Source organism: Carcharhinus amblyrhynchos, chromosome 18 (assembly GCF_965287045.1).
Source record: "Carcharhinus amblyrhynchos chromosome 18, sCarAmb.v2.hapA, whole genome shotgun sequence".
Taxonomy (NCBI): Eukaryota; Metazoa; Chordata; class Chondrichthyes; order Carcharhiniformes; family Carcharhinidae; genus Carcharhinus; species Carcharhinus amblyrhynchos.
In genome coordinates this window covers 2,331,652-2,345,485 of record NC_137341.1, presented here as the reverse complement: position 1 = coordinate 2,345,485, position 13,834 = coordinate 2,331,652, and the positions used below count along the sequence as shown (strand labels likewise).

At 47.1% G+C, this 13,834-nt stretch overlaps 2 protein-coding genes across 3 annotated transcripts in view; one reads left to right on the top strand and one right to left on the bottom strand.

The window, feature by feature from the left end:
• Positions 1-13,834, bottom strand: part of LOC145355164 (uncharacterized) — a 55,229-nt gene that overhangs the window by 26,461 nt on the left and 14,934 nt on the right. Inside the window, 1 exon segment of the mRNA XM_080207079.1 lies at positions 11,672-11,842. Coding sequence (XP_080063205.1) covers positions 11,672-11,842 — 171 coding nt within the window.
• Positions 2,617-12,603, top strand: LOC145354767 (uncharacterized). 2 transcript variants are annotated; one of them, XM_080206242.1, is made up of 2 exons: positions 2,617-2,858; positions 10,642-12,603. In XM_080206242.1, exon 2 carries the CDS (start codon positions 10,955-10,957, stop codon positions 11,627-11,629), a length of 675 nt encoding a protein of 224 aa, XP_080062368.1. In that variant the 5' UTR covers positions 2,617-2,858; positions 10,642-10,954; the 3' UTR covers positions 11,630-12,603. The 2 variants fall into 2 exon arrangements, with proteins under 2 accessions (XP_080062368.1, XP_080062367.1); XM_080206241.1 differs by having other exon boundaries at positions 10,639-12,603.

Here is a 13,834-nt window from a genome sequence, read left to right as displayed (position 1 = left end):
ACCAAGTGAAGAAAAAAATAAATAAAAATTGGACAGACTCAAAATGTTTTCTCAGGATATGACAGTGAAGGATGATCTGATCCTATAACGTTATGAAAACATTTGACAGGATAGATAATTGAAGGATATTTCCACTTACAGAAGGACAGTTCCAGATATCGAATAAATCGAATGTGCAAATCAAGAGCAATTGTTCGTTTGGGAAAAAAAAACAGAGAATGCTGCAAATACTCAGCAAATCTATGGATGAAAAAAGAAAGTTAATGCTCCTGGTCTGTGCAATGATCCAGTACATTTTGATTAAAGTTAACGTAGAATCACAGAAGATAGAAGCAGGAAAGATCACTTGGCCCTTTGAGCCTGCTCCACTATTCATTATGATCATGGCTGATCATCCAACTCCGTTGCCTAATCCTGCTTTTTCCCCATAACCTTTGATCCCATTCACCTCAAATACTCTATCCAGCCACATTTTGAATACATTCAATGTTTTGGCATCAACTACATCCTGTGGTAATTAATTCCACAGACTCACCACTCTTTGGGTGAAGAAATGTCTCCTCACCTCCATCCTAAATGGTCTACCTTGAATCCTCAGACTGTGACTCCTGGTTCTGGACTCCCCCACCATTGGGAATATCCTCCCTGCATGCAAAGAACAAAGAACAACCCAGCACGGGAAACAGGCCCTTCGGCCCAACGAGCTCGCGCCGCCGCATCCTCCTACACCTACCCTGCCCTGTGTGAATGTTAGTGGAACCCCTAATTTAGCCAGATTCAGGGGAGAGTAGTGTCAATTTGGTATACCAATCAGCCTAAGAGCACATCTTTGGGGTGTGGGAGGAAACCGGAGCGCCCGGAGGAAACCCTCGCAACCACAGGGAGAATGCGCAAACTCCCACAGACACCGGCCCAAATCCATGTATCTGCACAGCTAGCAGTGATAGTCACTGAGCTGTTGTGGCACTCGTCTACTGGTCCAGGATTAAGCACACACACCGACACGAAGTACTAGGCCACTCCCGGAACCTCCAAGAGCAGCCCACGCACGACCCACCGTGTGCATGCCCCTCGTTTGACAACAAGGTGGACCGACACCTGCGGAATAAAAAGACAAAAACGTTAACATGTAATCCTGTCTTGTCCTGTTAGAATTTATGTCTCCATGAGATCCCCCCACATTCATCTGAACTCCAGTGAAAACAATTCCAACCTAATCAATCTCTCCTCATACATCAGTCCCAGCTTTCCTGGAATCAGCCTGATAAACCTTCCACTCGCTCAAAAGCAAGAACATCCTTCCGCAGAAAAGGAAACCAAAACTGCACACAATACTCTAGGTGTGGCCTCACCAAGGCCCTGCATAATTAGAACATATCCCTGCTCCTGTACTCGAAACCTCTTGCAATGAAGGCCAACATGCCATTGCCTGCTTCACCTGCATGCTTACCTTCAGTGATTGGTGCTCAAGGGCACCCAGGTTTCGCTGCACAGTCCCCTCTCTCAATTTCCAGCTATTCAGGTAGTAATCTGCCTTCTTGTTTTTGCTTCCAAAGTGAATAACATCACATTTGTCCAAATGATACTGCATCTGCTGTTGATTTGCCCACTCACTCAACCTGTCCAAATCATTCTGAAGGATCTCTGCATCCTCGTCATAGTTCACCATCCCATCTAACTTGGTATCATCTGCAGACTTTGAGATGCTACATTTTGTTCCCTCATCCCTGTGGCATCATACTAGTTACTGCCTGCCAATTTGAAAAGCATCCATTAATTCGTACTCTTTGTTTCATCTCAATACACTTCCCCTAAACCAAGGTGCTTTAATTTTGCAGTAGGGTTAAAATTTAATCTCGGTTTATGTCTGCTCATATGCTACCTGATCTGCTGAGCATTTCCAAAGTTTTCTGTTTATATTTCAGAATTCCAGCGTCCTCAGTAATTTGCATTTCTTCAATTAGAGTGTACAGACAAGGTGAATCTCATACCCGAACAATTTGGAATTTCGATCCAAGTGGAAAATCATGGGTATAACATTTCCATAAAAAGGTTAATTTACCAGCTAAATATGGAAATGATTCACTTGGTCATCCCATTTATTGTCAGAACAGCAAAGACTCATCAGAGTGAGAGAATTCAGATACTTCACATATGCAAGGGGCTTTATTCAGTTTTTGCACTGGTTGACATTGAAGATTTCAAATCTCAAATTTTTGATCCATTATCAACAGATTAATCTTGACAAAGGGCAGGTTACCTTCTTTGTCGATGGGCAAAAATAAATGACGTATTCACCCCACTTGCTAAGACTCTACTGAGTTCACATCTAACTGTAGCAGTTTACCCAGAACAGAATTAGGGTGAACGGCCCGTACTAGTTAGTTGTTGTATCAATTGATTTAATATTATGAATTTTCTATCTTCTCAGTCGTTGTAGTTGCAATCGGATCGCCAATCATTATTTTCTATTCAGCAACATATGTTGCAATGGCAGATTACGCACCCAGAATTCACTCCGGTTTAGAAAATGCCCTATTCCAACGACAGGAGGTCCTGACGCAGGCGCAATGCTCGGCTACGAATGAAGCATGCGCACTGTGGGCTGTCCCTGGAACTGCGAGGAGCGGGCAAGAAACAACGGAGAGTGGTTGAGTAAAGGAGCCGGTGAGAGGGCGGGCAGTAATAGAGCCAGCGGAGTGGACGGGGAGGTATCATAAATATACCCGTGGAGATTTGTGACTCCGGATAATAAAATCACCGATCTCGCTTCAATAGCAAACGGGGAACGAGCTTCGGAGCAGGGTCTCGGGTCACCAGGAAACAGGCCCGAATTAACGTCCGCCATCTTTGTGAAGGTCAGTGAATGAGCGAGCGCGTGTGAAGCAGCCATCGTTATGGGGCAGTGAGTCGCAGGGAGCATGCGCTTTAAAGGGTGCAACACCGCCGGGGGGGCGTGGTCAAGGAATCAGAGACAGCGAGGTGTGAATTCAATGGGTTGTTGTTGTTGTAGACATGATGTGGAGATGCCGGCACTGGACTGGGGTAAACACAGTAAGAAGTCTGACAACACCAGGTTTAAGTCCAACCAATTTATTTGGTAGTAAACTCACAAGCTTTCGGGGTTTGCCCCTTCGTCAGGTGAGTGGAGAGTTCTGGCCTCAGACAGAGCATATAAAGCATAGACAGTTTACAGATTACTGATTAGAATGCGAGTCTTTACAATTAACCTGCTATTCAAGTCTTAAAGATGCTGACAATGTGAATGGGAAGAGTATTATGCATAGGTTAAAGAGATGCGTATTGTCTCCAGACAGTATAGTAAGTGAGGTTTTGCAAACCCATGCAAGTCACAGGGGTTACAGAGAGTGCGACATGAACCCAAGATCCTGGTTGAGACCGTTCTCGTGTGCGGAACTTGGCTACCAGTCTCTGCTCAGTGACTCTGTGCTGTCGTGTGTCACAAAGGCCGCCTTGGAGAATGCTTACCTGCAGGTTCGTTGGAAAGACTTGCATTCTAATCAGTAATCTGTAAATAGAAAAACAGATCACAAAAGTTTCTACAAATATATGAAACGAAAAAGAGTGGCTAAAGTAAACATTGGTCCTTTAGAGGATGAGAAGGGGGTGTAATAATTGAAAATAAGAAAATGGCTGCGGCTTTGAACAGATATTTTGATTTGGACTATTTTGATAGGAGCTATCGGCAAGTGCTCACACCAGGGCAACGGGAAGAAGACACATGGGTAACTATTAGGAAGGGGAAACCTCAGGTGATGGAGAGCACGCCGGTGGATGTCCCCCTTCAAAATAAGTACTCCTGCCTGAGTACCACTGGGGGGGGACAGCTCATCTGGAGGAGGAAGCAGTGGCCAGCTCTCTGGAGCTGAGCCAGTACTTCAAAAAACTAAAAAAGAGAGCAGCAAGGCAGTACTAATAGGGGACTCCATAGTGAGGGGATCAGACAGGCGTTTTTGCGGACGCAGACAGGAGTCGCAGATGGTGGTTTGTCTCCCTGGAGCTGGGATCCGGGATGTCTCTGGACGCGTCCCAGACATCCTGAAAGGCGGGGTGGGGTGAGGAACCGCAGGTTGTGGTTCATATAGGTACTGCTGACATAGGCAGGAAGAGGGAAGGGGTCATGAAAAGGGATTATGGGGAACTGTGTCGGCAGCTGAGAAAGAAGAATGCGAAGGTAGTAATCTCAGGATTGCTGCCTGCGCCGCGGGAGAATGAGAGCAGGAATGGAATGAGGTGGAGGGTGAATGCGTGGCTGAGGGACTGGAGCAGGGGGCAGGGATTCCGGTTCCTGGATCATTGGGACCTCTTTAGGGGCAGGTGTGACCTGTACAGTAAAGACAGGTGGCACTTGAATCCCAGGGGGAACAATATCTTGGCGGGAAGACTGGCTAGGGCTACTGGGGGGGACTTTAAACTAGAAAGGTTGGGGGGAGGGAATAGAGATGAGGAGACTGAGACCGAGGAGGTTAGCTCCCGGGTAGGGAAGGACTGTAGACGGTATGAGAGGGAGGTTAGACGGGTGGTGGTGAAGAGAAATGTCCAGACCGAGGGTCTGAGGTGTGTCTATTTTAACGCCAGGAGTGTAGTAAATAAGGTAGATGAGCTTAGGGTGTGGATTGCTGCTTGGGAATGTGATGTAGTGGCCATTCCAGAGACTTGGATGTCTCAGGGACAGGACTGGGTACTTCAGGTGCCAGGATTCAGATGCTTCAGGAAGGACAGGGAGGGAGGCAAAAGAGGTGGTGGAGTGGCACTGTCGATCAGGGACAGTGTCATGGCTGCAGAGAAGGAGGATGCCGTGGAGGGACTGTCTACAGAGTCATTGTGCGTGGAAGTAGGAACAGCAAAGGGTCGATAACTTTGTTGGGTGTTTTCTATAGGCCACCCAATAGTGACAGGGAAGTTGAGGTGCAGATAGGGAAACAGATCCTAGAGAGATGTAGTAATAACAGAGTTGTCGTGATGGGAGACTTTAATTTCCCAAACATCGACTGGAATATCCCTAGGGTAAGGGGTTTGAACATAGAACATAGAACATTACAGCGCGGAACAGGCCCTTCGGCCCACAATGTTGCGCCGACCAGTCTTATTTTAAAAAAAAACATTGACCCACTAATCTAAACCAATCCCTTTTCGTCCATAAACCTATCCACCAATCTCTTAAACGCCCCCAAACTAGGCGCATTTACAACTGCAGCAGGCAGGGCATTCCAGTCCCTCACCACCCTCTGGGTAAAGAACCTGCCCCTGACATCCGTCCTGTAACTACCCCCCCTTAATTTAAAGCCATGCCCCCTCGTGCTAGATTTCTCCATCCGAGGAAACAGGCTATCACCATCCACCCTATCTAAACCTCTAATCATCTTATATGTTTCTATAAGATCCCCTCTTAGCCGCCTTCTTTCCAGTGAAAACAACCCCAAATCCCTCAGTCTCTCCTCATAGGACCTCCCCTGCATACCAGGCAACATCCTGGTAAACCTCCTCTGCACCCTCTCCAAAGCCTCCACATCCTTCCTGTAATGTGGGGACCAGAACTGCACACAGTACTCCAAGTGCGGCCGCACCAGAGTTGTGTACAGTTGCAACATGACGCTGCGACTCCTAAATTCAATCCCCCTACCAATAAACGCCAAGACACCGTACGCCTTCTTAACAACCTTATCTACTTGATTCCCAACTTTCAGGGATCTATGTACACATACACCTAGATCCCTCTGCTCCTCCACTCTATTCAAAGTCCTCCCGTTAGCCCTATACTCAACACATCTGTTATTCCTACCGAAATGGATTACCTCACACTTCTCCGCATTAAACTCCATCCGCCACCTCGCGGCCCAGCTCTGCAACCTGTCCAAGTCACCCTGCAAACTTCGACGGACTTGGACTTGGACGGGGAGGAGTTTGTTAGGTGTGTTCAGGAGGGTTTCCTGACACAGTACATGGATAAGCCTACAAGAGGAGAGGCTGTACTTGACTTGGTGCTGGCTAATGAACCAGGACAGGTGTCGGATCTCGGTGGGAGAGCATCTCAGGGATGGAGATCATAATTCTATCTCCTTCATGATAGCATTGGAAAGAGATAGGATCAGGCAGGCTAGGAAGTGTTTGTCTGGAGTAAGGGAAAACATGAAGACATCAGGCAGACAATTGGATGAATAAACTGGAAGGAGGCGTTCTTGGGGGAAAAGTACAGAAGGAAGGTGGCGGATATTCAAGGAATGTTTGACTGGAGCTCTGCACGATAACGTTCCGATGAGACAAGGAAGTTTTGGTAGGTCGCGGGAACCGTGGTGCACGAAGGCTGTGGTGAACCTAGTCAGGAAGAAAGGAAAGGTGTTTCAAAGGTTCGGAGAGCTTGGTAAGGAGCTAGAGGAGTATAAGGCTTGTAGAAAGGAGCTTAAAAAGGAAATTAGGAGAGCCAGAAGGGGTCATGAGGAGGCCTTGGCAGGTAAGATTAAGGAGATTCCCAAGGCCTTCCACAAATATGTGAAAAATAAAAGGATGAGAAGAGAAGGGATAGGACCTATAAAAGGTGAAGAGGGAAAAGTCCGTGTGGAACCGGAAGAAATGGCAGAGGTGCTTAATGAGTACTTTGCCTCGGTATTCACGGTGGAAAGCGATCTGGGAGGTTGTACTACAGGTTTGCAGCAGACTGAAAAGATTGAGTACATGGATGTGTTAGAGCTTTTAAACTCTATCAAGATAGACAAGTCGCTGGGACCGGATGGGACGTACCCCAGGTTATTGTGGGAGGTGAGGGAAGCGATTGCAGAGCCCCTAGCGATGATCTTTGCGTCGTCGATGGAGATGGGAGAGGTTCCGGAGGATTGGAGGATTGCAGATGTGGTTCCTATTTTCAAGAAAGGGAACAGGGATAGCCCGGAAATTACCGACCGGTGACTCTGACCTCAGTGGTTGGTAAGTTGATGGAGAGGCTTCTGAGGGACAAGATTTATGAGCATTTGGAGAAGTTTAGAATGATCAGAAATAGTCAACATGGTTTTGTCAAGGGCAGGTCATGCCTTACGAGCCTAGTTGAGTTCTTTGAAAATGTGACTGAACACATTGACGAAGGAAGAGCAGTGGACGTGGTGTACATGGACTTCAGCAAGGCGTTTGATAAGGTCCCCCATGCAAGACTTCTTGAGAAGGTGAAAAGGCATGGGATCCAAGGGGCTTTGGCCTTGTGGATCCAGAACTGGCTTGCCTGCAGAAGGCAGAGAGTGGTTGTGGATGGGTCTTTTTCTGCATGGAGGTCGGTCACCAGTGGAGTGCCCCAGGGATCTGTTCTAGGACCCTTGCTGTTTGGCATTTTCATAAATGACCTGGATGAGGAAGTGGAGGGATGGGTTGGTAAGTTCGCAGGCGATACGAAGGTTGGTGATGTCGTGGATGTCTGGAGGGATGTCAGAAGTTGCAGCGGGTCATAGGATGCAAGACTGGGCGGAGAAGTGGCAGATGGACTTCAACACAGATAAATGTGTCGTGGTCCATTTTGGCAGGACCGATGGGACGAAGGAATACAATATCAAGGGTAGGAGTCTTAGCTGTGTTGAAGAGCAGAGGGATCTTGGGGTCCGGGTCCATAGGACTCTTAAATCGGCCTCGCAGGTGGAGGATGTGGTCAAGAAGGCATACGGTGTACTGGCCTTCATTAATCGAGGGATTGAGTTTAGGAGTCGGGAGGTAACGCTGCAACTTTGAGACCCTTGTCAGACCCCACTTGGAGTACTGTGCACAGTTCTGGTCGCCTCACTCTTGGAAGGACGTGGAAGCTATTGAAAGGGTGCAGAGGAGATTTACAAGGATGTTGCCTGGATTGGGAGGCATGCCTTATGAAGATAGGTTGAGGGAGCTGGGACTCTTCTCCCTGGAGAGACGAAGGTTGAGAGGCGACCTGATAGAGGTTTATAAAATGTTGAGAGGAATAGATAGGGTGGATTCTCAGAGGCTATTTCCCAGGGCTGAAATGGTCGCTACGAGAGGACACAAGTTTAAGGTGCTGGGAAGCAGGTACAGAGGAGATGTGAGGGGTAAGTTTTTCACTCAGAGGGTGGTGAGTGAGTGGAATCGGCTGCCGTCGGTGGTGGTGGAGGCGAACTCGCTGGAGTCTTTTAAAAGACTTCTGGATGAGTATATGGGATCTAATGGGATTGGGGGTTATAGATAGGTCTATGGCTTAGTAGGTATAGAAGTGATCGGCGCAACTAGTGGGCCGAAGGGCCTGTTTGTGCTGTAGTGTTCTATGTTCTATGATATAGGTTCTATGGGAAAAGAGTGGCGAACGTAATCCTTTTGAGGATGAGAAGGGGGATGCTTAACTTCTGTACGAGGGAAAATGCTTGTGTGTATCATCAAGGAAGAAAGAATGAGACATTTGGATGTAAATTGTCCCATTGGGGAGAATTTGCAGCATAGGTTCAGAAAGGGTAGGTCACGTTTGGCTAATATGGTGGAATTCTTTGAGAACATTGTGTGCGGGGACAATGGAGAACCTGTGGATGTGGTGTATCTGGATTTCCAGAAGGCATGTGACAAAGTGCCTCATTAAACGCACTTGCATAAGATAAAGGTGCACGATGTTATGGGCAATGTATTAGCATAGATAGAAAATTGCTTAGCTAACAGAAAGCAAAGAGTGGGGATATGCAAACTACACACAGACAGTGACCCAAGCCAGGAATCAAACCCAGGTCCCTGGAGCTGTGAAGCATCAGTGCTAACCAGTGTGCTACTGTGTCGCCCAGTGTTGGGACCGCAATTGTTTACGATTTCCACAGATGATTTGGAGTTGGGGACCAAGTGACGTACGTGAAAATTCGCAGGTGACACTAAGATGAGTGGCAGAACAAAGTGTGCAGCGTTTCTCACTAGAACAACGGAGGTTGAGGGGCGACCTGACAAAAAGCTACAAGATTATGAGAGGCATGGACAGAGTGGATAGTCAGGAGCTTTTTCCTAGGGTGGAAGAGTCAATGACTAGGGGGCACAGGTTTACGATGCGAGAGGCAAGGTTTAAAGGAGAGGTACGAGACAGATTTTTTTTACAGAGGGTAGTGGGTGCCTGGAATCCGTTGCCGGGGGAAGTAGTGGAAGCGGATACGGTTGTGACTTTTCAGGGGCGTCTTGACAAGTACATGAATAGGATGGGAATAGAGGGATATGGTCCCTGGAAGGGTAGGGGGTTTTAGTTAAGTCGGGCAGCATGGTCGGTACAGGCCTAGAGGGCTGAAAGACCTGTTCCTGTGTTGTAATTTTCTTTGTTCTTTGATGCTGAAAGGCTCCAAAGGGCTAGAGATAGTCCAGATGAGTAGGCAAGGGTAGAGAGATGGAGTACAATGTTGGTAAATGTGAGTAGGAATAACAGCAAAATGGACAATTATTTAAATGGTAAAAAAATTGCAGCATGCTGCTGTACAGAGGGACCTGGATGTCCTTCTGCATGAATCACAAAAAGTTGGTTTGCAAATGCAGCAGGTAATTAAGAAGGCACGTAGAATTTTGTCCTTCATTGCTAGGGGGATGGAGTTTTAAAAAGCGAGGTTATGTTGCAGCTGCATAAGGTGCTGGTGAGGCCACACCTGGAGTACTGTGTACAGTTTTGGTCTCCTTACTTGAGAAAGGATATACTGGCACTGAGGGCATACAGAGGAGATTCACTAGGGTGATTCCAGAGTTGAGATAGTTGTGTTGAGGAGAGACTGAGTAGACTGGGGCTACACTCATTGGAATTCAGAAGAATGAGGAGACATCTTATAGAAACACAAGATTATAAAGGGAATAGATACAATAGAAGCAGGGAAGTTGTTTACACTGGCAGGTGAAACTAGAACTCGGCCTCAAAAGAAGGGGGAACAGATTTAGGACTGAGTTGAGGAGGAACTTCTTCACCCAAAGGGATGTGAATCTGTGGAATTCCCTGCCCAGTGAAGCAGTTGATAGATAAATTTTTGAACAGTAAAGGAATTAAGGGTTATGGTGAACAGGTGAGTAGGTGGAGCTGAATCCATGAAAAGATCAGCCATGATCTTATTGAATCAGGCTCGAGGGGCCAGACTGCCAACTCTTGCTCCTAATTCTTACGTTCTTACGATTGGAGCAGGGAGTGGAAACTGTCTGCTGTCTGTTCACTGTTTCATTGGAGTTAATTAGTCATCAGGAAGAGAACCAGAATGGGCCATAGGACTGATCCCAGGTTTAACTTAGATAGGGAGAGAAAGGAGGAAGGAAACCCTGGGAGGTTTGGAGAAACCACCTTCACCATCGCTCATTAAATCTCCACACAGTAAGTTTTGAACATGAGGTTAACATTGTTATTCTGTATGATCGGTCAGGGGGTTTCAGATTCATGTTTTGTCATGAGTAATGACTGAAGTGAATGATCAAATATATTGTTATCTCTAGTTGTAAAAGTTTGTTGAAAAAAATACAGAAAGAATTATTCAAAACTTTGTTTGGATTTCAGCACAGGGAGAAGGGAAAGTTTGTGGATGGGAGTTTGGAGCTTTGTGGGAACAAGAGGAGAAGAAAATGTTCAATCGAAACTAGAATTATCTGGACTGAATATTTATTCTGTACTGACAGTGATGACTTTTGTGAACTCTTTTTTTACAGTAGAAAGGGACAGACAGGAAATTCAAACATTACATCAAGAACTGACGAGCTATTTGATTCATCAGGATCTCACTATTGAATGCCTTCGAACGTGGAAGAAGAAATGTGACATCTGTGTAACTGGAGAAGCACCGAGACGCGCACACACACCAAGTGAGTGTTCCAGTGCATTGAGTGTGGAAAGAGACTTAACTAGTTACGCAGCCTGGAAAAAAATCACACCATTCGCAGCAGGGAGAAACTGTGCAAATGTTCTGCGTCTGGATGAAGATTCAATTGGTAATCCAATCTTGAGAGATATAAAGAAAACGGCACCATGGAGAAACCATGGAAATGTGAGGAGTGTGAGAAAGCATTCAGTTGTCCTTCAGTGCTGGAAATTCATCAGCGCACTCACACTGGGGAGAGGCCGTTCATTTGCTCCGATTGTGGGAAGGGATTCACTAAGTCATCAAACCTAATGAGACACCGGCGACTTCACACTGGAGAGAGGCCGTTCACCTGCTCCGAGTGTGGGAAAGGATTCACTGAGTCATCGCAACTGCTGATACACCAGCGAATTCACACCGGAGAGAGACCGTTCACCTGCTCTGTGTGTAACAAGGGATTCACTCAGTCATCCCACCTTTTCACACACAAACGAGTTCACACCGGGGAGAGGCTGTTCATCTGCTCTGAATGTGGGATGCAATTCACTAAGTCGTCTAATCTGTTGACACACCGGCTAATTCACACCGGAGAGAGGTCGTTCATGTGCTCTGAATGTGGGAAAGGATTCACTCAGTCATCTGACATGCTGAGACATCAGCGAGTTCACACAGGAGACAGGCCATTCGTCTGCACTAAGTGTGGGAGGGGATTCACTCAGTCATCGGACCTGCTGAAACACTGGTGGGTTCACACTGGGGAGAGACCGTTCATCTGCTCTCAGTGTGGGAAGGGATTCACTCGATCGTCACACCTGCTGAGACACCAACGAGTTCACAAGTGACAGCAGGGGTCAGATTTTGCAGTTATTGCTGCTGTTGATGACCTGCAGGACTGAACTATGCTCATTCTGACAGTTGAGGTTTGTTTCTGCTGGTGCTAATAATCTCAAACTGGGTTGAAGTTTAAAGTTCTGGATCTGCAGCTGATTATATTCTCGGGGCTGCAGTCTCCCTTTCAGAACCGCTGTCTGTGATCTTTCTTCATAGTTCAGGAACTATAATCAGAAATTAGTTTACAACAAGACATTACTTCAATCCTGCATCTTTGACATCAACTGTACAATTCAGTGTCTGAGATGTTCCACTGATTAACATCTCCAATTAGAAAGTGCTGATTAATCATCATTAACAATCCTTACTGACTTGCACATTGCGACACCTCCATTACTCGCCAGAAAAAAGGGGAATGGATGGAGAATTCCCAAATGTCATCCGTCCCACCTGGGACAGAAATCCCTTTGGAATGAAAACAAGTTCAATCCAAGTAACCGACCAAAAGAAATCTCTGATAACCTTATAAAATCTTCAGAAATTTATGGAATATTATAAAAATATCTCATTGTCTAATGAAGAAAACTTCCATAGCAGCTTACTGGCTGACAGACACAGGACAGGCCTGTGTCTCCAGCAGAGGCCCTGAAACAAGACATACCTGACCCTGATTTGATTGAATCTCATGACCCACATGTTATCTGTGCAAAGGTTAAAACAGGCTGTCGAGAGTGAAGAGATTTTGAAGGAGTGATCTGCGCTGGTTTCAGCCCAACACCTGCACTCTGCCTCACACCAGCTAACTGTTCAGAAGAGACTGCTGCCACCAGCGACAGAGACCAGCACTCAGTCTGTACCATCCTTCCATTTGTCCTCTGGGACCGGTAAACTGTTCTCGCCTCGCATAAGTCAAGTGTTTTTATTGCCTATTTAGCTTTCACATCATATTTAAAATGTTTCTGCTGAATAAACTAATTTAAAATCACTTCTCAGCTCAGTTCCCTTTTTGAGTAATCTCTGGTTCTAGCCTTGGGGGACTGTCGGTGTTGAGTTTACACGGTCTCCCGGGTTTCTTCCGAGTGCTCTGGTTTCCTCTCACGCACACAAGTTGTGCAGGTTACGTGGATTGACAATGTTAAATTGCCCCTTAATGTCCCCAGATGGCTAGGTAGGGAGAATTAGCAGGATACGTACATGGCATTACAGAGATAGGGCCTGGGTAAGATGTTTTGTCAGAACGTCGGTGCAGGCACAATGGGCTGACTAGTCTCCTTTTGCAGTGTAGGTATTCTATGGAAGTAGAAACATGCAAGAAAGCAGCTCAGGAAAGGATTGAGAGATTCAGTCTCTTTTCTCCTGAGAAAATAAGGCTGAGGCTAATTGTTAGTTGTGAAATCGTGACAGGCTTTGATGAAGTGGATACAAGAGTGAATGTTTCCTCCTGTGGGAAAGAGCAGAACGAGACCATCATTGTAACATAATCGCTGAGAAATCCAATTGGAAATTCCAGAGAAACCTCTCCTCCCCTCCCCTCCCGAGAAAGCTCTCCCACCAAGAAAGTCCTCCCCCCTCCCCTCTCCCCACTCTCTCTCTCTCTCTCTCTCCCTCCTCCACTCTCCCCCTCCACTCTCCCCCCTCTCTCTCTCTCCTCCACTCTCCCCCTCTCTCCTCCACTCTCTCTCTCCTCTCGCCACTCTCCCCCTCTCTCTCTCTCTCTCCGCCACTCTCCCCCACTCTCTCTCTCTCTCCGCCACTCTCCCCCACTCTCTCTCTCTCTCCGCCACTCTCCCCCACTCTCTCTCTCTCTCCTCCACTCTCCCCCACTCTCTCTCTCTCTCCTCCACTCTCCCCCACTCTCTCTCTCTCTCTCTCCTCCACTCTCCCCCACTCTCTCTCTCTCTCCTCCACTCTCCCCCACTCTCTCTCTCTCTCCTCCACTCTCCCCCACCTCTCTCTCTCTCTCTCCTCCACTCTCCCCCCACTCTCTCTCTCTCTCCTCCACTCTCCCCACTCTCTCTCTCTCTCCTCCACTCTCCCCCACTCTCTCTCTCTCTCTCCTCCACTCTCCCCACTCTCTCTCTCTCTCCTCCACTCTCCCCACTCTCTCTCTCTCTCCTCCACTCATACTCACTCTCTCCTCTCTCTCCTCCACTCTCCCCCACTCTCTCTCTCTCTCCTCCACTCATACCCACTAGTCTCTCTCTCTCCTCCACTCC

Bases quoted from the DNA above. Each gene is read 5' to 3' on its own strand.
- LOC145354767 (XM_080206242.1), top strand. From the start codon at position 10,955: ATGGAGAAACCATGGAAATGTGAGGAGTGTGAGAAAGCATTCAGTTGT.